Source organism: Pyrus communis, chromosome 14 (genome assembly GCF_041283825.1).
Source record: "Pyrus communis isolate YQ-2024b chromosome 14, ASM4128382v1, whole genome shotgun sequence".
Classification (NCBI taxonomy): Eukaryota; Viridiplantae; Streptophyta; class Magnoliopsida; order Rosales; family Rosaceae; genus Pyrus; species Pyrus communis.
Window position 1 is genome coordinate 18,292,952 of NC_142578.1, and position 22,692 is coordinate 18,315,643.

The 22,692-nt window shown below is 34.9% G+C and overlaps 2 protein-coding genes across 3 annotated transcripts; one reads left to right on the forward strand and one right to left on the reverse strand.

The window, feature by feature from the left end:
• Window positions 1-51: 51 nt before the first annotated feature.
• On the reverse strand, window positions 52-4,340 carry LOC137712050 (transcription factor ORG2-like). Its single transcript, XM_068451200.2, has 3 exons — window positions 3,878-4,340; window positions 575-943; window positions 52-464 (listed from the first exon to the last, which is right to left on the reverse strand). Exons 1-3 carry the CDS (start codon window positions 4,196-4,198, stop codon window positions 390-392), a joined length of 765 nt encoding a protein of 254 aa, XP_068307301.2. The 5' UTR covers window positions 4,199-4,340; the 3' UTR covers window positions 52-389.
• A 6,894-nt stretch (window positions 4,341-11,234) lies between these two features.
• Window positions 11,235-18,842, forward strand: LOC137713215 (binding protein). Of its 2 annotated transcripts, none has more exons than XM_068452493.2 (16): window positions 11,235-11,475; window positions 12,297-12,619; window positions 12,753-12,913; window positions 13,011-14,193; window positions 14,342-14,533; window positions 14,884-15,522; window positions 15,662-15,838; window positions 16,137-16,204; window positions 16,301-16,523; window positions 16,607-16,706; window positions 16,813-16,928; window positions 17,005-17,062; window positions 17,692-17,843; window positions 17,931-18,132; window positions 18,274-18,450; window positions 18,535-18,842. In XM_068452493.2, exons 1-16 carry the CDS (start codon window positions 11,343-11,345, stop codon window positions 18,636-18,638), a joined length of 4,008 nt encoding a protein of 1,335 aa, XP_068308594.2. In that variant the 5' UTR covers window positions 11,235-11,342; the 3' UTR covers window positions 18,639-18,842. The 2 variants fall into 2 exon arrangements, with proteins under 2 accessions (XP_068308594.2, XP_088540302.1); XM_088684176.1 differs by having other exon boundaries at window positions 11,257-11,475; window positions 12,297-12,634.
• The last annotated feature ends 3,850 nt before the right edge of the window (window positions 18,843-22,692 follow it).

Consider the following 22,692-nt stretch of genomic DNA (forward strand, 5'->3'; position numbering starts at 1 on the left):
CTTATAAAATTACCTACATTTGACCTTGGGGTTATCCCGAATGAGAGGAGGGAAGGTCAAATTTCTCACATGTCAGAATTAATTTCAACATAATCTTATACATAGAAAATCTATATTAATTAAAACTCCCGAAGAGTACAGTCCATGTATTCACATAATACTATCACTTCTACTTTTCTACTACAGGAGATTCCAATTTTTGGAGTCACATTAACCCTCAAACCACCACAGCAAAGAGAACAATCTTTCAGGCAACATTGTCACCACGCCTTCCCAAACTTTGCCTTTTCAGATGGATATCTCCTGCCGCAGTAAGTTAACCCAACTGAGCCAGCCACTAATCGTTGCATCTCTACGGCAAAAAGTTCTTATGGAAATAACTCTTTTGCTTAATATTCTTGTCCAGAGAAGGACATGAGCTTGTCACTTAAACTCTCACATTCTAGTCTGTAAGTTCTTTCCACCTGTATAATTATCAAATGATACATAAAATATATCGGAACAGAAGTCATTAATTATATAGTATGAACATCAAAATAGTAAAAGATCCTCAATTTTACATAAATGTAAATACCTGAAATTGTAAATTATAGAAAACCCTTCCTCCAGACGACTCGAAGGAAGAAGCATTTAGTATTTGAAGCCCCTCCTCCTCCTCTAAATTTAGCAAGATATCAGATAATAAATAGTTTTTGGTCTTCAAGGAGGAAATTTGAATTGCTACTTCTTTGTCATTAAGCTGATATGCTGAAACAGCAGATAAGGAGCTCCGAGCTGCACTTTTTATTTGGTTCTTCTCCTCATGCAATGCACTTTCTTGCTTAGTTATTCTTGACAAAAGCTCCTCCCTCTTTCGAATTAATCCCTCCACTTGCTTTTGGAGCTCCGGGATGTATTTCACCACACGCGAAACTGTATTCGGAATGCTTAACTTTTTCTGTAACTATGACATGGAACAAATTTTGGAACTGTGAGTTGGTTCGCTGTTTTCCAGTGTTTAAGAAGAGAATTTTTATTTTTTACAAGGAGAGCGTGATGACTTTTTAGGTGTGCGAATAGCAGCAGTCTCTTTAATAATATCGATGAAAACTAATTTACTATTATCTGCAGGCGGTAAACTGTGGATTTCCCATCTGAACTATCACTTAGTTTTTTATTTCTTTCCTAAACTTTTTAATTGAAAAATCAAGGACTTAAACCTTTTTTTTTTTGGCCAATTTCCCCCCTATCGTTAGTTTTCCATAGATTCCAAATTAACATTAACTCTTATTATGTGCACACCACGTGACTCTCCTTTGAGGATGAAGTCGTCACTTCGTTAGACCTTCAAACAAAAAAGCTATAAAATCCAAGGTTCTAAAAAACTCTAGACACCAGTCAGGCGGCTAGGTGGGCGCCTAGACAGATTAGACGGATTTAAATAAATCTATTATATTTCGTATAAGTAAGTGTCTGCTTATACTTGAATTTATAACTTCATCATAAACTATAAAATAGAATGACATATATATTATGAAGTATTGAAATATAATGAAAACATGGGAAACAAACATATAATATGTATTCATTTAAGTATTCTACAAGTCTCTTACAATTTATTGAAAAAAATAAAATGCAAAATTAAATTTATCTATTTTTTATCAAAATGAGTCGCGACTTGGGCGGGTGCCTAGGCGAGTCAAGGCAGGCTAGGCGGGTGACTTGGTGGTTTAGGTGGGCACCAGCAGGTCTAGCCGTCTTTCTTAATTTTCAAACGCCTAGGCATTAATCGGGGCAGTGATCAGCCATCTAGCGCCTAGGCAGTGCTAGGCAGGGATTTTTAGAACAATGATAAAATCACAGATTTCCATAAGCCGACATTTTAGAAATCTAAGGTTTTCAATTATTTTAAAGAACAAAGTGACCGAACTACCCTCACATGTTGTGCACATACTTCAATTTAATGCAAATTTGGATGGAATGAATGAAAAGCTAACAGCAAGGGAAATCGGCAAAAAAAAAAAAAAAATTTAATTTGATTCCTTAATTTTCCAATTGAAAAGTTTAGGTGGAAAATCGAAAGCTAAGTAAAAGCTCAGGGGGGAAATCGATAGTTACTCTATCTGCAAATTTACTAGTTTCTCTTGTCAGACTATTGATTTGGACTATTCTTGATAAGGTAAACTAACGTTTTAATTTGGGTAACGCTAGGAAGACTAAATTTGTAAACTAAATGACATGAAAGTTAATGATTAGATTATTACTTAAGTGTTGATTGACATGTTTATTTCTAATTGGTGATATATCATTTAGTTTGTAAATTTATTCTACCTAGCATTGCTATTTTAATTTATAATTTAAGGGACAAAATTTTGTAAACTAACCACAAAGAAGTTGATGATTGGATTATCACTTAAGTGTTGATAAACATGTTTGTTCCTATTGGTGACACACCATTTAGTTTGTAAATTTTGTCTACAAATTTAATCTCCTTACCATTACCCTTACGTAAGGGGAGTGCGATCAATTGAATGAGACTTGCACTCATTCCAAGTTATTCAAGTGTTTACCAACACTTGAGAATAAAAATAGGGATTCAAACTCCCAATTTCCCCAGAATGAAAGGGGAATCAAACTCCCAATTTTCCCAAAATTAGACCCTCAAATAATAGGTAGGATTTGAATTTCAAGAAAAAGTCTCCATCTGCAAGTGGTCCTATACCATAGTGGTGAAGATGAGTGTTGCCCTTGTACCATGACGTGGATTCGAACCATGTCGATTTCCTAATCTAACATCTAATCTAACAAATCTATCGTCTAACTCAAAAAATAAAAAAATAAAAAAAATAAAAATAAAATAAAAAAGTCACCATCTAGAATCATCTTTTTCATCCCAAAATACTCTTAGCTCCTTATCCCTTCCACCTTTTTGTCTGTTTCTCTCCGTCCCTATGGGCAGCGACACAAGAAAAAAAAGAATTGGGGGATGGTGATGAAGGGCATCACATAGTAAGACCTACTCCAACCCCTGGGTTAGTGAGGTTGACCCATGATATATTTATATATTTTTTAGTTTTATATTTATAAATTCATTGAATCCAACAGTTAAGATCTAATTTGATGAAATCTAACAGTAAGAAAAAATATTTAACGGTCTAAATTTAAATCCAATGGCTAAAGTAATTAAAAAAAAACTTTTATGTGTTTCATATTCTTTCATAGTGTTTTACGAGTTTTATGGTGTTAGTTAGTGATTTTTCAATATTTGTCGGAATCTAAATATTTTTAGGTTAAAATGTTTATAAAATTAAATTAGGATAGTCTACATAATTTTTTTTTCTTTTAAAAAAGTTACTATAAGAAAAGAAAAAAAAAAGCCTAAATTCATTCTTTAATAATCTAGGGCTAAAATTTTAACTCATAAGGGTTGAAGTAAAAAAAGTTGTTTCTAGGTTAAAACCTAAATTTTCTAGGCTAAAAATTTTAGGTTTTAACCCAAAAGTTAGAGATGGTCTAAGGAGGGGCTCTCGTTTGATGATTTTTTTTTTTTTGATATATATTAACTACATAAATATCTTTTCAGCATTTCCCAAAAAAAAAAATTGTATTTCTTACAAAGTTTTTAAAATAAAAAAGAATTAAATTTTTACTAAAAATATAAAATAAAATTTTACTTGGAATATGGGCATTTTAATAATTACATTGGTTTTCATTCCGATTCCAAACAAAATTAGTAAACAATTTCAACATGAATCTGATTCTGACTATAGCCTATTCTAATTCCTCCTCAATTCAATTCCACTCATTCTGATTATAGATTAGTAAACTAGCAATAAATTTATTCATAGTAGTTTCTCGTGTATCATATGTTAATGAACGAATTCATTTTGCTACGTACCGTTTGATCCGCAGGAAGCAATGAACGCAATGAGGAATACAAGCTGTTGATCTTCTTGCGACGATCACGCTCACTAGCATTATGGTTAAGCTTCTTAGCCACCGGGGAAACGCTGGAGTACTCGCCGCTTATGGTTGTGGATGGTGTGGAACGATCAAGCTCAGACTTTGGGTGACCAGATGGAAGTATATGAAGGGAGGATGACTCTGCAGTTTGATCATTAGTAGTGGTAATATGGTCCTTGTAGTAATCGTGGCTTGTAGGATCTTGATCTATGGGCCATCCAATGGTTGAAAACATAGGAGGAGACAAGGCTAACATCTTCTACTGATTACTTTGGGGTTGCGCTACCTGATGCCAATTTTGCTTAGAAAGTGAGATGACCATTTCTGATATATATACACACACACACACAAACAGACGTCATATTAAAATGTAGGATCGATTATGCGAGTGCACTTAATTATGCAATTGTTTAAAGAACTGGCTCGTCTGTAAAGAATCAAATTAAACATGCATTATAATAAGATGGCTGAGGAAAGTGAATTGTCAACTTCCACAGCATGGCGTGTGTGGACATGTGTTTTCTGTGTGTAGAGAGATCTAGGTGGCTTAACCAAATTAAGTAATAATTAATCATACAATTCTCGAAGTGTATATTACAGAGTTTACTTTAAGATATATATAGGCCCTTTAAGAGAAGAGATCTTCATTTTTAAAAATAAATGAGGGTTAGTTGTGTGGCCCTATTTCATATCAAACTTCAACAATCTGAACTATCTGTTTGTAAGTCTCAATTCATTTAATATCTTTGCAAAAATTCAATTCAATCCGAAACCATTTGCCTATTTATCATGATGAAATTTTAATGTTTCTTAAAGAACAAAGTGTTCATCCATTTCTTTGAACTCAGTTAGCTACGTCAAATATTTTCGATTTGGTTAATATTTTATAAGGATGATCTATGAGGTGCAATTTGAAAAATAAACGATTCAAATCGTTAAAGTTCAATGTGGTGTGGGCCCCACAACTAATCCCCATTTTAAAAAGATGGGGATCCTTCCCTTCTTAAAGGCCTCCTATACATATCATGGTAACAAAATCAACATTACTACTAGCTGTAACAAAGTATTAGTCACTAGCCACCACACTAGTGAACTTGAGGGCGAGACATGTTTGAAAACAAGCTAATGAACGTATTCAAGTCTTGAAATCATACACACTTAAAAGACTTAGATGACACTCCAAAGCCAAAGCCAAAAGATCTCCATTGTTGATGGAAAAGTCAAACACTTGGCGATTTGGTACATTTCTACGCACAAAAATTGTAGGATAATGAACAAGGGGATGCTCTTTGACAGCTACCAAAACCGACTCCGAAGAGTAACCAACTAGTGTCCATACTACCATGGATTTTGTGTTCAACTATCTGAATCAACGAAGCTACCAATTAGTGTCCATACCACCATAAATCTTGTGCTCAACACACTATTTTCGTCCACTTTATATTAATGCTTTATAAAGTTAACTTCATACCTATTTTTTGAAGAAAAAACAAGTCCTTAAATTTTTAGAAACTTTTATTCTACCCTCTAAAGTGTATTACATGCAATGCAAGTCATGTAACTTAAATTAACGAGAAATTGAAAAGATCAATAGCTTTGAATCAAATAATAAGGGGGAGATTGACTATTTATAATGAATTTAGACATATTTTTGAATAATTTAGGCACTTAATTTTTACTTGAGAAGAATATTTAAGAATCAAATTGGCACATTACTCTTCATGTTTATATAAAGCAGACGACAATAATAAGAGATTGTGTACATCAATAATAAAAGTTTGAGTCCATTATCTACCGAAAATAATTGTTTCAAAACTCTTTTGAACAAAGAAATTGGGCAAGCTTTTATTTAATACTCAACAACCCATATACTAAGAGTGCATTTATTTCACCAGATTATTTCAGATTAAACTAATTTTAAAGATTAAGCTAAATTGACTTCGAATAGACTCAAACTTGTAAAAAGAACTCATCAGACCATTTCCAAAAGAGATATCAAATTTTAAACATAAAATTTAAATTTGAAGGCTTATGTGGCACATTGATCTTTTTTTAAATTTTGTTCTCCAATCGATATATCAATTTTTTGTTACATTATTTACTTTTTATAGTTGTTTAGTATTTTAAAACAAAAGATAAGTATAAAAATTATGAAAAGCATTTATTAATTACTAAAAATAGATTTGAAGATGTTGTTAAATTTGACAGCAACTTTCTTTGCCTTTTCATGTCATGTCACATAAGAATTAACATTTAGGTTGGAAAACACTAATAATGTCTTTTTTTTTTTTTTTTACCGTTATTACTGATATAGAGTTTTTAACATCTTCTTTGAAGATGCTTTTGGATCACAAATTTGGAGGCAGCAGATTTTGATTTCCTTCTTCACGGCCTCACCAATTATTTGTGAAACTAGGGCTTCGCCGTAGAAGGCTTTGAGCCTTAAGCGGAACCAGGGCGGATCGGCGGCGGAGGCATCGTAAAGAGCTGTTACTTTCAGTCCCACAAGGTTTGCTTCGCCGCCTTGTTCGACTTGATGAGCGACGCCTTCTCCACCTTCAGCGATTCGATGTCATTTTGCTGCTTAATCGATCTTATGCTTAGCGCAGCGAGCACACCCATCAAGGCCATGTTTATCACCGTATTGTTGCACACCGGGTTGTGGAGGGGGTTTGGGGAGGGGCTTTATGAGCTTTTGCCTGTGAAGCGAAGTAGATTTTGGTGAAGCGAAGCAGCGATGGTCTTAGCAACTCTTTGTTTTTTGGGGGTGGGTTTCGTTAAGACTGTTTAGCGAGTTGTTTAGTCAAAGCAAGTTTCTTCTAATGCCATTAAAGCTAGTTCATGCAAATAATAAACAAGAAATTACATTAACACTTAGTCCAATCTATTAAATTAAGGTTAGTTATTGCAAAGAAGCACACCCTTAAAACACTTTGTTTATCTTAACAAACAATATAAACGAGCCCTTTTGATTACCCGGATAGATTTGGAACAATTATCGGGAGCAATTTGTATTTTTTATTTTTAGGGACACTTTCAACTGATAATTTGAAGAATTAATTAATACAGAGAGGAAAACTTAAAATAATAAAAATAGTTGGAAGTGCAGCCAGCGCGTGTCAAATATAAGCATACACGAGCCTAGCAGCGAGTTTACTGCATATTCCACGTGCATATGCAGCTGCGTCGCATGGACGGAGACCTTATTTTTCTTCTTATTCATAGTTTACGGATTTGGATTATGTTTGGATTTAAATTGTGGGGATTTTAGAGATCTTTACATTCTAATCATTCGTCGTATATCGTGTAATTAAAAATTATTTGACTTTTTTATTTAAAATTCAACACAAATATTGTTGGAAAAAAACTGCTATATATTGTTGGAATTTAGTAGAGAGGTGTGTTTTTTCTGAGTGATGAATGCAATGCAAATGCATGTATATATAGTATGCATATGCATGTTCACAACAGCTATAAGATTGGGAGGTGACAGTTCGTTCAATAGGGATGTAGGACTTCATCTTTTTCTCAGTGTTTTACAACATTCTCAGACTTTACCCGAAATGAGTCTTTTAAACGTAAAAAGGTTAATTAAATCCAAAATAATAATAATAATAATAAATTAAAAAATTAATTATTGAATTTCATTATTAGAGCCTGAGCCCCAAGGTCCATCTTTTGATAACTAAATAAATATTAAAAGCAAAAGCCCAAACTCAAGACTCAAGCCTAATTTTCTTCTTAATAGTTCATCTTTCAAATCACTTATTGGACTCGATGTTATAAGATGTGTGAAACTTCACAACTTAACCAATGTGGGACAAATGAGATGAAAGGAAATTTCCACTAAAAAACTCCAACAATACAGCGGATTTGAGGTGAAATTCCATTCAAACACTAACAAGTCGTTCTCGCACAACATAGTGCAATATATATACCTAAGTCCTTCATATCAAACTTGTTGTGAAGAAATGACTTTGCAAAACATAAAAACTCTTTTATTATTTTAAGGATTAAGTATCAAAAACCTCTAAACTTTTTAATATTATCTAAATCGGTCTCAACCTTTTGAAACAATCCAAATAAATGCTTAACCTATTGAAAATATCACATCTGTTAAGCCCCGGTTAAATTTTTGTTAGATTAACTTGAGCTCACTTTGTCTCCAAAATCAATAGAACGTCATGGAAGCATAATAGCTTCCATCAACTAACAGTCACCACCAATCCTATCAAGCCATCACCTCCAAACGCAACACACTACCATCAACTACATGTTACTAACATTGAGAAGAAAGTCATGGAGGTTACTGAAATGGTATGGACTGCCATGATGCTGCCACTACCATCTTCACTACCCACAAAGAAGAACTGGAAGCTTTACCGGCCAAGAATTGTCAAATGAAGAACTTACATGAATAGAAACAAGCTGCTTGAAACCCTATCTGAATTCTTAACCCTTTTCTCTGTTAGGAGATTGCCCTTGTTGTATAATCTATGTTTGAAATTTAAATTAATTTTGCAGCAATTAATATTAATGTTGAGCATGACATACCCAGTTGGTGGATTTTGAATATAAAAATTGGGATGGGGTTTCAGTGGTCGTAAATTGAGTTTGGACATGGCGGGGGCTTGATATTTCCCGATTTCATTTCATTTTTGTTTTCTATTTTATTTGTGAATTTATGTATTTATTCTTATTTTTTATCTTCATGTCTTTTTTGAAGTTAATTTAGTGTTCAACTAAGCTAAAAAGTGGGATCCATTGTTGTCACATGTATATTAATTGCCAAAAATAACCTATTTTCTTAATCTTAGGGCTGAAATAGGACAAACCGGGCATGCACAACATGCACAAGCCATGCACACCATTCGCAAAAGTGAAATGACAAAAATACCCACATATAAAATGTACAAACTCACAGGTGATGATGCCATTTTTCTTACTTCGAAGAGAAAGCCATGAACTCTGGATTTTTGGGTTAGCTCATATCTGTAAGCATATCATGTTGAATATTTCAATATATATATATATATATATATATATATATATATGCGTGCGTTTTGCATTGGCAAAGAATCGAGTTGGGTTATTGCCCAGCAATCATATCTCTTCAAATTTAAACATTGTATCTTTTTCATGTTTCCCGAAAAGACATGATTTATGGTCAACAAGTGTATTCCTTCTCCTAGCAAATATGACCATTAGGTAATTGGTGCTCTCCATTAGGTATACCCATTGAAATGCCTTATGGATAATGCTTTGTATATATTCAAATAGACATGACCTATTTGAACCAATATGACTTCAAAAGTTACGTACTTTCAATTAACTTGAATAGGTGCAATTCTCTCTATATATTAATAACATTGGTAGAAGAGAAGATTCATTTAGAAATTTGTTATCTACACAATTTCCTTGCTCTCTTTACTCTCCATCACATTCATACAATTTCTTTCTAATTATTTCTAAGAGAATATAATTCGGTTTTGTTAATCGAATATTCCATACTTTGTTGTATCCTGGAACCGATTTGCCAAGAACCCTTTAGCAAATTCGTTCGAGTGGGAGCAAGTAACACTTTAAGGAAATGATTCAAGTCGTACCTCAAAGTCATCCTTCAGTTTATGTTGGAAGGACCATTGCTATAATTGAGATCCCTCAACTCATCAAAACATGTAGCTATGATCCTTTTCGTTAATTTTGTTAGTTTTGTCAAAATGAGTTATGTTAGAAGGACTATTACTACAATTGAGTTAAAGTTGAGGGACCATTGCTCCAATTGGGTTAAAGTTGAGGGACCATTTCTTCAGTTGGATTAAAGTTGAGAGACTATAGTTGCACATTTTGATGAGTTGAGGGACTGATGGTAATGAATTTTTAGTTGACGGAACATTGCTCCAATTGAGTTAAAGTTAAGGGACCATTGCTACAATTTACTATAATCTCAACTGGGTCTCCATTATTTTCAAGTTTCTAATTGGAGGTGAAGAAACCAAAGAGAACCCATGAATCTTCTTCTGTTAGAGCTCGGTTTGCTGCCATTTCTGGAACTAGGTTCTTCATCTCATTGAAGATTAGCAACTGGGTTGGTGTGTTTTTGTCAGTGATGTTTCTCTCCCTCTCTCTCTCTCCCCTCTATGTTTCTCTTTCTACAAAATGAGAAATGAGGGTTGGAATTTCTGGTAACCATTTATATGGGAGGACAATTTGGTAATTGTAAGTTTTAGAAAAATCCTTTTTTTGTCCTATTGTTGCATATGGCGTGTGCATAGCCGGTTTGTCCTATTTCAGTCCTAAGATTATGAAAATGGATCATTTTTGGGAATTTTTCCAAAATTAATTGGGGCTTAATGGATGTGACATTTTCAATAAGTTGGGTACTTGTTTGGAATGTTCAAAAAAGGTTATGACCATTTTTGAATGCACTAAAAGGTTGGGGAATTTTTAGGTACTTAATCCTTACTTAAATGTCAAAACGGTCCATGTGTATGGCATTTGGCCAATTTAGTCCCCATGTTTTCAATTTGGCCAATTTAGTTCTCATGTTTATCTCTGTTAACCAATTAAGGACATTTCATTCGACCTTAGTTAAAAATAACCAATTAAGGACATTTCATCCGTCCTTAGTTAAAATTTATAAAAAATTTTGTAACCTATTACAAAAAAATATTTTCAATTAAAATATAAAGAAATATAATTTCAAAATGAAAAAAAATAAAAAAATAAAAAAACCCAACCCACCTTGGCTTCTGTTTTGTCCTTGAAATTGAGAAACAAACTATGATTGAGAGCCATACATTACCCTTTTTCTTCAAATTTACAGAAAAATGCAAATCAATGAGAAATAACACATAAAACTTTCAATCTGAAAATTTATTAAGGTGTGATATAGGAAAGAAAGGAGGAATTAGGAGAGGATAGAGCGTTAGGAAGGAGATTAATTTATCTTTTAATTTTTAATTTTATTTCATTTTTAAATCAAATAGATAAAATTGTACATAAGTTTATAATAATTTATAATTTTTTTAATAGAGATTAGATGAAATGTCCTTAATTGACCAACAAAGATAAATACGAGAATCAAATAGTCCATATTAAAAAGAAGAGGACCAAATTAACCCAAAGATTAAAACATAGGGACCATTGTGACATATAAGTCTTTAATTAATTATTGGACCAGTTGGTTTGGGCTGGGTCTCTCTCTTTGTGGGCTCGGATCAAAACTCTGCATCCATCCGTTGTGGCCCGGCAAATCGAAAGGTCATAGTTCCCGCTCGTTCAAAAATTTCAAGTTTCACATTTCAAATCTGTACGGGGAGAAAAGGAAATAGTAAGAAAGCGGACAACCTCTCTCTCTCTCTCTCACTGTGAATCTGTGAACCAGTGAATGTGGTGAAATGGCTTCCGTCTTTGTGTTCCCCCCGAGCCTGAGAGCCTTGGAAGAAGAACAGGAAGACAACCGTATCCGCGCCCAGAACCCGATAGACATCGCCGCTCTTCGTCCCTCCGAACTCGAAGAGTTCGTCAAAGGTACCTCCCTTCCTCCCCCTCCCTCACGAAATTCAACTAAATCCATAGCATTTTCCAATTCCAACGCTCTCTTTTTGGTTCCCGAGAAAATTCACTAAATCTACAGTAAAAGAAAAATTCCGAGTTCCAAATTATACTATTTCACTGTTGAATACATCTAAGTACTGTAGCCAAATCCTAAAGTGAAATGCACAAGAAGGTGATTCCTCCCCTACACTTCTCTGGTTCAGTTAAGTTCGAATATTTAGCATTTGTTTGCCTCATTGGCGTAGAGGTTGACTTTACTGTTATGGAAACCCTAGAAAAACTAAAAATTTAGCTTTGGTGGCGATTGGTATTATTGAAATGGCAGAAATTGTAAAAATCTAAACTGTGTTTAAGAATGTTGAGCCAACGGTAATGGATTTTAGCATCTAAACTAACAAATTTACCGTTTGACAAAAAAAAAAAGGGGCAATGGATTTTAGCTGAATTCTGTGTTCATGAGCTGATTTATTTTTCGAGCACATATATTTTCTCTTGATTTTTAAGAAAAAAAAAATCATTCTGTGTACCGTCTTACGGGATTTGAATTTTGTTTCTATTAGCTTTTTTTTCTTCTTTCTTTTATTTATTGTTCTAAACTTTAAGTGCAATAGGGAAGTAGGACTGAAAATGTGCATATTTTGATCCCAACAAGTAATTTCATCTTATATGAAATGAATACTGTAATTACAAGAACAATTGAATACGAAAATATTAAACTTCTGGCATCCTCGGCTTTTGAAATTCATCTGTTAGTCGCAATTTTTTAATTTGTCTTTTGTTTTTGGTACCAACAGGCACATCTTTTGATCTCTCTGATAAAGAGCTATTTTGTATTGAAGAGCAAGATGTGTTCGACCGTGTGTACTCACTGATTCGGGGTTACAATATTCTACCCCCATCTTGTAAAGTTAATCTTCTAGAGAGTCTTCGGTCCAATCTCAGTGTTCTCCTCCCAAATGTTGATTCACTCTCGCGGGTTTCTCAAGGCCAGGATGATGTCACTCAAATGCTAGATCGGGTTGCATCACATCGCAATGCTTTTAAAATCTACACATTCTTTCTCCTTACTGTTGTTCTCAGTGAGGAGTCCAACATCACTTCCAACAACAATGTGAAGGTGTTACATTTCTCTGTATGTTATGCATACATAAAATTAAAATGTTATAGATATGTATCTTTGTAATTACAGTGGGTGTGATAGTACCAGTTTTTCGCCCAACAATATTCTGAAACCTTGTGCTCGGATTTAGGTGACAGCTAGTACCAGGAAGAAGCATCCTAAAAACACATGGAATTGGGAGCCACAAAGAGGTCGCATACTTAATTTGATTGCTAATTCATTAGAGATCAAGCTTTCCTTGCTCTTTGGCTCATCAGGCCTGGAAGAAAATTACATTTCTTTCATTGCCAAGTAAGTTGGATTACTACTACAATTCAATCAGGTTCAGTTTATCTCTTTTCTTTAGTGTTAACTATAAACTGATCTTTTCTGATTTGTGGTCTTGTAGAAATGCATTTTTGCTGTTTGAGAACGGCACACTTTTAAAAGACTCTGACACAAAAGATGCTCTGTGCCGTATAATTGGGGCTTGTGCAACCAAATACCAGTACATGGCACAATCATGTGCATCAATCATGCATCTACTTCACAAATATGATTTTGCTGCTACCCACATTGCCGATGCAGTGGCTAGGGCTGAGAAGAAGTATGCTGACGGAAGTCTAGCCAGCTCTCTTATAAGAGAGATAGGGAGGACAAATCCAAAAGACTACATCAAGGATACTGTTGGGGCTGAAAATGTTGGTCGGTTTTTGGTGGAACTTTCTGATCGGCTGCCTAAACTGATGTCTACCAACATTGGCCTTCTTGTCCCACATTTTGGTGGGGAATCTTATAAGATAAGGAATGCTCTTGCTGGTGTCTTGGGAAAGCTGGTTGCAAAGGCTTTTAAGGATGTTGAAGGTGAAGTAAGTTCTAAATGTGTTCGTCTTAGAACCAAGCAAGCCATGTTGGATATTTTGCTTGAGCGGTGTCGAGATGTTTCAGCATATACAAGGAGTCGTGTTCTTCAGGTTTGGGCTGAACTATGCGAGGAACATTCTGTTTCAATTGGCTTGTGGAATGAGCTTGCAGAAGTTGCTGCTGGGAGGTTGGAGGATAAGAGTGCAATGGTTAGAAAATCTGCTCTAAATCTACTTATCATGATGTTGCAACATAACCCATTCGGCCCACAACTTCGAATAGCTTCCTTTGAAGCAACCTTACATCAGTACAAGAAAAAGCTGAAAGAGCTCGATCCAGATACCTCTTCAGAAGGTGATAAGAATAGGGTGCCATCTGATGATAATACCTCTGCGGATAGTGAGGTTGATGATGCAAATGCAGGTGTGAATAAGGTGCAGCAGGAGAGTTTATCTGATAGTTGCTTGCCTCATATGGAAGAAAATATAGTTCAAAAGGATGGCTCTGTGCCGGATGTAGGTAACTTAGAGCAGACCAGGGCCTTGGTAGCATCACTTGAGGCTGGGTTAAGATTTTCAAAGGGTATATCTGCCACAATCCCAACACTTGTTCAATTGATGGCATCATCTTCTGTCACTGATGTTGAGAATACAATACATTTGCTGATGAGGTGCAAACAGTTTCAAATTGATGCCTCAGAGGCATGTCTTCAGAAGATGTTGCCACTGGTATGTTTTTCTTTTCCTTCATGCTCTAAAACTAACGATGCAATGTTTCATTTGGGTCAAAACTTTTCCTATCTGTTCAATCTTGAGTAATAACTCTGGATTTCATTGTTGACTAGTATATGAGCTAAATGTGTCTCGGCTCTTGTAGGTATTTTCTCAGGACAAATCCATCTATGAAGCTGTCGAAAATGCCTTCATCACAATTTACATAAAGAAAAACCCAGTAGAAACAGCCAAGAATCTTATGAATCTTGCGGTAGAATCAAATATTGGAGATCTAGCTGCTCTTGAGTTTATAGTTTCTGCCTTGGTGTCCAAAGGTGATATATCCACTGGTGTGGTACGTCCATCTTTCGACTCTCATTGTAGTCTTTTGTTTAAGTTTGTTGAAAGCTCCTAATTTTGTGAGTCAATGGAACATATTTCATATTTTGCATGCAAAGATCAGGTTGCCAAAATGGACTCTACTATGGATCTTAATTTATCGGTTTAAAGTTGAGAGTTGAGAGATGAGGTTTCCTTTCCCCCTCACCATGTGGGTTTCTATAAACAGTTTGTAGTATGCTTGATATCATGATTGGTTCAGCTACATTTTCCCTGCCCGTATAAGTCTAAAAAAGCAAGCATATAAAGTTGAATCTGATTGTGATTACCACAGTTACCACAGTTACAAGGTGTTTGTTTTTGCAGATATCAGCCTTATGGGATTTCTTTTGCTTCAACATAAGTGGAACTACTGCAGAGCAAAGCCGTGGTGCGTTGTCCGTCGTTTGCATGGCTGCAAAATCATCCACCGCAGTTCTTGGCTCTCATTTACAGGATATTATTGATATTGGGTTTGGTCGTTGGGCTAAAATGGAACCTCTGCTTGCTAGGACAGCGTGTATTGCTCTTCAGAGATTGTCCGTGGAAGATAGGAAAAAATTGTTGTCTAATAATGGACGGCGGGTTTTTGGTATTTTAGAGAGTTTGGTTACTGGGTTTGGGCTTCCAGCAAACATATGGTATGCTGCTGCTGATAAAGCCATAGCTGCTATATATGCAATTCATCCAACCCCGGAAACTTTAGCTTCCAATCTAGTGAAAAAATCCCTGAGTTCTGTTTTTGATTTTAGTGGATGTGAGGAGTTGCAGGATCAAATCACTAGTGTTAGTACTGGCATGCTTACCACTGTTCAGGTCGGAAAACTTAGTAGATATCTCTTTGTCGTAAGCCATGTTGCCATGAACCAACTGTTATATATTGAATCCTGCCTTAAGAAGGTTCAGAAACAAAAAATTTGGAAAGAGAAGATGGATTCTGACCAGAATGCTAACAATACCCCAAAGGTGAGATTGGATATTAGATAAGTAACTGTCAATGACATTGGGTAGTTTATTATAAATCTTTCCGTTTGTTTACTAATTGATCTGTGTTTAAAACTTTAAATATATTGTAATATTTTTCTTCTGTAATGCTATGATGCAGGAAAATGGTATCAATGCTGAGCTTGGCCTTGCAGCCTCTGAAGATGCAGTACTTGATACACTCTCTGAAAAGGCAGAAAAAGAAATAGTTGGTGGCGGTTCCACTGAAAAGAACTTGATAGGACACTGTGCACCATTCTTGTCAAAACTTTGTAGAAATTTTAGTTTGATGCAGAAGGTAATTCCCCTAATTTGAGTGATGAAATCCTTTATAATTCGGTCAACAGCCTTCCCACCCAAAAAGAGAAAAATAAAAAGGTGGAATTAGCTTCTAGACTTTTCTTGAGGTGATTGAAAATATTAAATCATATATACATATATATATATATATATTATGTTATATTTGAATTCCAAAAACTTAGGAGTGATGTCATGCATAAAGTTACAATAGTAATGTATGTGTGTACCCTGATATATCAACAGAAAAATTATTAAAAACTAATTCAGTAGATTGACTGACTACCATATCCTTTCAGTACCCGGAGCTACAAGTGTCTGCAATGCTTGCTTTATGTCGGTTTATGATTATTGATGCAAGTTTCTGGTGAGATCTGTCTCTCTGTCTCTATCTCTCCGTATGTGTGCAAGCATGTATTTAGAACATTTGAACATGGTCACTGACTTTCTGTGTAACTTGCAGTGATGCCAATCTCCAGCTTCTCTTTACAGTTGTGGAGAGTGCACCATCAGAAATCGTTCGTTCTAATTGTACTATTAGTCTTGGAGACTTGGCAGTTCGGTTCCCCAATCTGCTAGAACCATGGACAGAGAATATGTATTCCAGGTTAAAGGACGCTTCAGCTTCGGTTAGGAAGAATGCTGTTCTGGTGCTCTCACACCTTATACTAAATGACATGATGAAGGTTTGAGAGGCTGGGAAATGCTGCTTGTTCCCTTTTATTTTGTTATGATACGGGGCCTCTAATTATGTTTATTGTGTGTTCAGGTTAAAGGTTACATAAATGAAATGGCTATACGACTAGAAGATGAGGATGAGAGGATTTCAAATCTGGCTAAACTTTTTTTTAATGAGTTATCTAAGAAAGGTAAACTTTGGTATCCATCCGGTTACTTTGTTTTGGTACTATCATTTTTCTTCTAGTCTTCCTTCTTAATGAAATTAAACTTTTTTCTTCCCAAATATGCCTACAGGGAGCAATCCGATATATAATTTGCTTCCAGATATACTTGGAAAGTTATCCAACCAGAATTTGAAGAGAGAGTCTTTTTGCAACATCATGCAGTTTTTAATTGGTTCCATCAAGAAGGTACAATATATTTCAATTTGGTTCCTTTAGCAATTATTCATTTCCTATTAAGCTCTTATGTTATTTGCATACTCAGGACAAACAAATGGAAGCCCTTGTTGAAAAGCTTTGCAATAGGTTTAGTGGAGATACAGGTAACAATTCCTTTAATTTTCTCCTGTTGTCGCTGAAAAATATTATGGTTTGATAGATGTTTTATTTTGTCAATTCTGAATTTATGGCAGTCATGCAATTCATAGAGTCCCAATGACGTTTATTTGGGTTAAGCATTTACCATAGAGTAAAGTGTTACCTGATCATTACAAGTTTTCAGATTGACCTCATTGAGTGTTTTTGGTGAGACGGTTGTTTTCTGTTTATTGCTATAGTGATTTGTGAACCTGCTTTTGGTGTTTCTCCTTTGAGTGGTTTGCTTTGTTTAACAGAGCCATTGTTACTTACATATTGGTTCATCATCTATTGTGAGTTAATGGGAGAACACTGTTATAAGTTCATGTCTATTTGAGTCTTATTTCCACATGTTAAAAGTGATCCACGAAGGCTATTATCATTTATTTCCTAGTTTAGCTGATGCAGTTTGTTAAATGCAACATCATGCCTGGGATACAGAAGCTTTTTATCTGCCTTAAATCATGTTTGTGAATTTTCAGAGTCAATTTGTTCCTAATGTTGTCTTAAGAAAACAAGATTGGTTAATGCTGATGTTTTCCATCTCTTAAATTATTCAAGTTAGAATCGGTCTTGAGCTAGTCTATTTCTGCAGATATCAGACAATGGGAATATATTTCTTATTGCCTCTCTCAGCTGGCATTCACTGAAAAGGGAATGAAAAAGCTTATAGAGTTATTCAAGACGTATAAACAAGTCCTCTCGGAGGATTCTGTGATGGACCACTTTAGAAACATAATAAACAAGGTATCCGTTTATCCCCTCTTGTAGAATTTTTCAAATTTATATAGGCCAAAATGTGTATTCTGTTTTCTTACAGCTAATCTGAAACAGGCAAAGAAGTTTGCAAAACCAGAACTTAAATCGTGCATTGAGGAATTTGAGGATAAGCTGAATAAGTTACACTTGGAAAAGAAGGAACAAGAAGTGACAGCAAGAAATGCCGAAATTCATAAGCAGAAGATCAGCAGCATGGAAGGTTTTGGGGATACTGGGAAAGCTGGTGACGCTAGTTCAGAATCTGATATTACCGAAGGTTAGTGTAATCAACTTATGCTGAAGCCAGTTGTTAAAACCAATCAAATGTGGAAACATTACATGAGCTTGTGTTTACTAAAGAATTTTGTTTCACGCATGTGTTATGCTTCTGAGTTACTGTTAACCTTTTGGGTATTAGGTGTAGAAACTGACGGCGAAGTCATTGATTCATGTGTCGAAGGGATGACTGAGCATGTGAATGACGTCTCAAAATCTGTATCGTCTGAGTCAGAAGAACATTCTGGTGCTTCGAGTGAGTTGACAGAATCAGAACCAGGTGACGTTGAAGTTCAATCAGCAAAAACTAACATAAGAGGTAGTTTAAGGCTTTAGGCACCACAGCTTTTTGTAACGTTAATTGTGTACTGTGCATTTGCGCTAAACTGCTGATATATCACAGGAGCGTCGAAATCGAAAGCCAAGAAAAGCAACATGAAAGAGAAGGATGAACAAAGTAAGATTTCTGCATCCACAAGAAAAAGTATGAGGTCAAAGCATAGGTAAGAGTTGTAAGGAGTGGGTTGGGGTTAATCACTTTTAGCGAGTAGAAGCAAGAATCTGTTTTGCGGCTGAGTTGCTTCAAGTGTTTGTAATGTTTAAGGGTAATATTTTGACTGCTTTTTACCACAATCAAGAAGAAAAACTGAAACCAAATATTGTATTGGTTTAAGGAGAAGAGTTATCCAAGTGGAGACTTGATTTTTGTTACGACCCAAGCTTACATTTGTTTTGCTTGTAAAGCTTTTGTTTAGTTATATAGTCCTGTCTCAATTAACACTGCTAGTTCTACGCTTATTTAGATGATTTAATTGTAATGTGGCATTTGAGAACAGGAGGTGATTTTCACGCTCTGTTTTAACTTCTCTAGAGCTTAAATAGAAGTGTATGAAGGCTAAAAAGGGTGTATATTTATCATTCTCTAGAGAAATTAAACAAAATGGATGACAGAATTATTATTATTTTTTTTTTGGGTGTGGGATACTCAATCTGATTGCAAAACTTCACTTGATTTAACAAGCGCTGTTTAATAATCATTTTGTTTTCTTGTGTTTGTACGAGTGGAAACTTGTTTAGTAATTATTTTCATTATTTTAGAAAATTTTGGCTTTGGAAAGTTCGATTTGAATTAAAAGTTTTGAAATATAAATTTGAAACCTCGTTTTGATTTGATTTGTCGGAACATCATCATAATTCCACCACTAAATTGTAGTATTTTTTTCTTTTCTCAAACTACTAAATTGTACCATTAAGTGACAAATTGTTAGGATTTGTTGTTGATTTTACGATATTTTAATACTAAAAGTGTGAATTGATCATAGTACCCCAAGAGGCAAAGATGTTGACTTACGTTGACCATCATTTTGTAACACGTATGAGCTACTATTTTACCTTATTCGTGTAGTACTTGTTTTTACAAACATGTAGACGCAAACGGAATCGAATTCAGAATGAGGATGAAGATTTATGGCATACGAATTTGGAAGATACTTTTGTAAAGTTACTATTTCCTATATTTTATTACTTATTATTTATATTATAATTATCATATATATTTTTTAATATTTTTGGAGGTTTTTGTGGCTCATCAGGTCCACACCCCACTTAACTCTGCTCTCCCTCTCTCTTAGTCTCACTTTCATCTCTCTCTCTTTCTCCCTTTGTCACTGTGCACACACGATGCACAAATTTTCCAACCACCATTGCCCAAACCAAGAGCACCACGAGCTGTCTTGTCCTCACATGCTTAGAACACCTAACCTCGCCTCGAAATTCTTTTCGGATCGAAACTCAAATGGGCCGTAACTTTTCTAGCTATTTTCTAGCCAAACCACGACGAGTTAGCTGTCGAGAAAGGTACCATTCTTTTCATCTCATCGAGAGGCATGATTTTCACTTTTGAATCACCCAATTTTGTTGAGTATTGGAGAAGTTATAACTATTAGAACTTTCTCCATTTTTTGGCGACCTCCGACATTTTGCAGGCTTTTTCCAGCCATCGTAGGCCACAATTTGGCTTCTAAATAGGTATAATCTTGTTCTATTCTTCTCTAGCTTCGTTTTGATATATTATGGGTTGAATTTGGATGAAAAATGACAAAGATATGACCATTTGAAAATTTCCCAAAAAATTCGACAAGTTTATCCAGTTTCTGATGAGTTTTCTGGCAAATCGGGTTGACCAGAACCGATAACAAAAAATCCAAATCCAAATCCGGATCGACACCAACCCGTTGATCCGTTGACCCGACCCAGATTCAATTGAAATATTCTCTGGAATATTTTCCTAAAATATTCTCTAGAATTTTGTCAGCGTTGACATTCTTTCGGGAATTCTCCTAAACTAATTTCGACGTCCTGAATCCATTTTTAGCATTTTTTTAGCGAAATTTTGAAGTTTTAACGTTGTTACTGGCTTGGTGTCTCGGTTGACTTTTTTGGGTTGACCGTTGATTTTTTTACAAAATTTGTCCGAGACCATTCTTAGCATATTTCGACACGCTGATTCCGTATCCACCATCCGTTTTTTCAAATTCGAACATTTTATTTGTGTTTTACTAATGGGTTCTAATATTATGCTTAGGTGCGATTACGAACGGAGACTCTGACTTTCCTAGCTCGAATGGATGTGATATCGCAAGTAACTATGAGTGAATCCTTTCTTTTAAATATTATATATATTATACTTAGTTTCCATGTAGATTTAATAATGCATTTTCCACGTGATGCCATAATGAAATTAAAGTTATAAGAACTGTTGTAATGATGAGAATTTTGAGATCATTATAAATCTTACAAGATGCACATGTATGCATATTATTGCGGGATACCTTAATTATATTTATAGTCAAGAACAATATTATATGGACTATCGATTTATGGTGGCATGATCATACTTACTGCTCATCATACTTGCTTACACTGGTGTTTGTACTCACCCCGGGGCCAAGGCTAGCCTTCACGTGTATGTTCACATCGCATCGATACGCTCACTTTGGATCCATGGTAGGTGACAGTCTTGTCCTAGATTGCTATAGGCAATTAGTATTCGTATGTGATGCGCATAGCACCAATCTTCACGTGATCGTAGTACTAGAGAGTAGATCATTATTGCACCCAATCATGTTCATGTTAGAATACCTCTGCATGCACTCGTGTGTCAGCATATGTTGATGAGCACCGGATGTTATATGTTTATTTACGAAATATTGTAAAGTATTGCATTCTTAAGATATTACTATAGTAAGTATTATCATACTCTACATAGTATGCTATTTTTGGAAACTATACTTGTTTTACGGTAATGGGTTATTACATTTTCGAAAAGGTTTTATAAAGCTTTATTTTTAGGCCTACTCACCCTTGTTCTTCACCCCTCCAAGTTTTAGTGGCAAAGCTTTCGTGTCAACGAGGATTCTTGGTAATTATTGATATAGGAGAATGCTTCCAATGATATAATTCTTATTGTACTTTTACTGTACTTTACTTATGCTCTGACATCACGTGTGAAATGAGTTCAATCCGGTTCACATACGCACTCTTGCATTAGGCACTTTTAGGTTTAAATTTGCTCATATTTTTCACCTCACTACACTTTATGACTTCATCACCTTTCTGGTGTCGGCCAACACAGCTCTATTCAGAGTCCAGGTAGACATTCCGAGTCAGAGTGTGTCACAAATATTACATATTCTTACAGAAACCCTTAAATGCTTAATAGTTAGTAATTTGAATCGGTGTTAACCACTCATTTCGACCCACTCCATAAAGTAATTTTATAATTCGAACCATTTATTTTTTAATTTTTCATTCATAGATTATCGTTGTAAAAATTTACTCATATCAAAAAATCTTTTAGCCGTTTAATCATTATTGTGAACATTTCATTATTTACTGACAATGCAGTGTTTGTCTATTTCTAAACTCCCAATTAGAGAAATAAACATCTACCGATTCTAATGAAGCTTTACAGGGATAAAATAATCGGTTTGGATTATAATGTTGCGAAACAGGTCTAAATGAGTGATTAGCGCCATGTTAAATTACTAATTAATTAGCGTTTGAGTGTTCTTGACTATTCTTATATATATGTATTAAATTACTAACCATTATTTTTATTGTTTTTATTTTTGTTTAAAATATTGTTTTCATTTTCATTTTTATTGTTTTCAATTATTAACTACATTTTTTCTTGATATTCCGGACCATTGATAGAGTTCGAGGTTAAACAATTTTGAGACTCAGTTGGTCATTTTTCTGGAGTCTGCAGATTTTTTTCAGACTCAATCTCTGCCTCTTGATCCGAACCAATTATTATTGTTTGCTGAGTCCAGCTTTTCACTTTTGGTTTTAGAATCAGAAGCATAATCAGTTTTATCATGATGAAGAGGTTCCTCAGATTCATTTTTCTTTTCAGGATCAACATCATTGATAAAGGAGGCAGATTCTCTGACCTCTCATTTCCCGTGTCCTCCTGTTTTGTATGGTCACGGTTAAGCTACATCAACATTTTTTATTATTTTTTATAGAGATAATAAGACAAAAAAGAATAGTAATAAAT

What these genes read in the sequence shown, in the direction of transcription:
- LOC137713215 (XM_088684176.1), top strand. Translation starts at nt 11,343, where the DNA reads ATGGCTTCCGTCTTTGTGTTCCCCCCGAGCCTGAGAGCCTTGGAAGAA. An exon ending in ATTATTGATGCAAGTTTCTG is followed by an intron (nt 16,205 to 16,300) that starts GTGAGATCTGTC and finishes TGTAACTTGCAG; the next exon opens with TGATGCCAATCTCCAGCTTC. An exon ending in TTAGAAACATAATAAACAAG is followed by an intron (nt 17,844 to 17,930) that starts GTATCCGTTTAT and finishes AATCTGAAACAG; the next exon opens with GCAAAGAAGTTTGCAAAACC.
- LOC137712050 (XM_068451200.2), bottom strand. Translation starts at nt 4,198, where the DNA reads ATGTTAGCCTTGTCTCCTCCTATGTTTTCAACCATTGGATGGCCCATA. An exon ending in TGCTTCCTGCGGATCAAACG is followed by an intron (nt 944 to 3,877) that starts GTACGTAGCAAA and finishes TCCATGTCATAG; the next exon opens with TTACAGAAAAAGTTAAGCAT. An exon ending in TCTATAATTTACAATTTCAG is followed by an intron (nt 465 to 574) that starts GTATTTACATTT and finishes ATAATTATACAG; the next exon opens with GTGGAAAGAACTTACAGACT.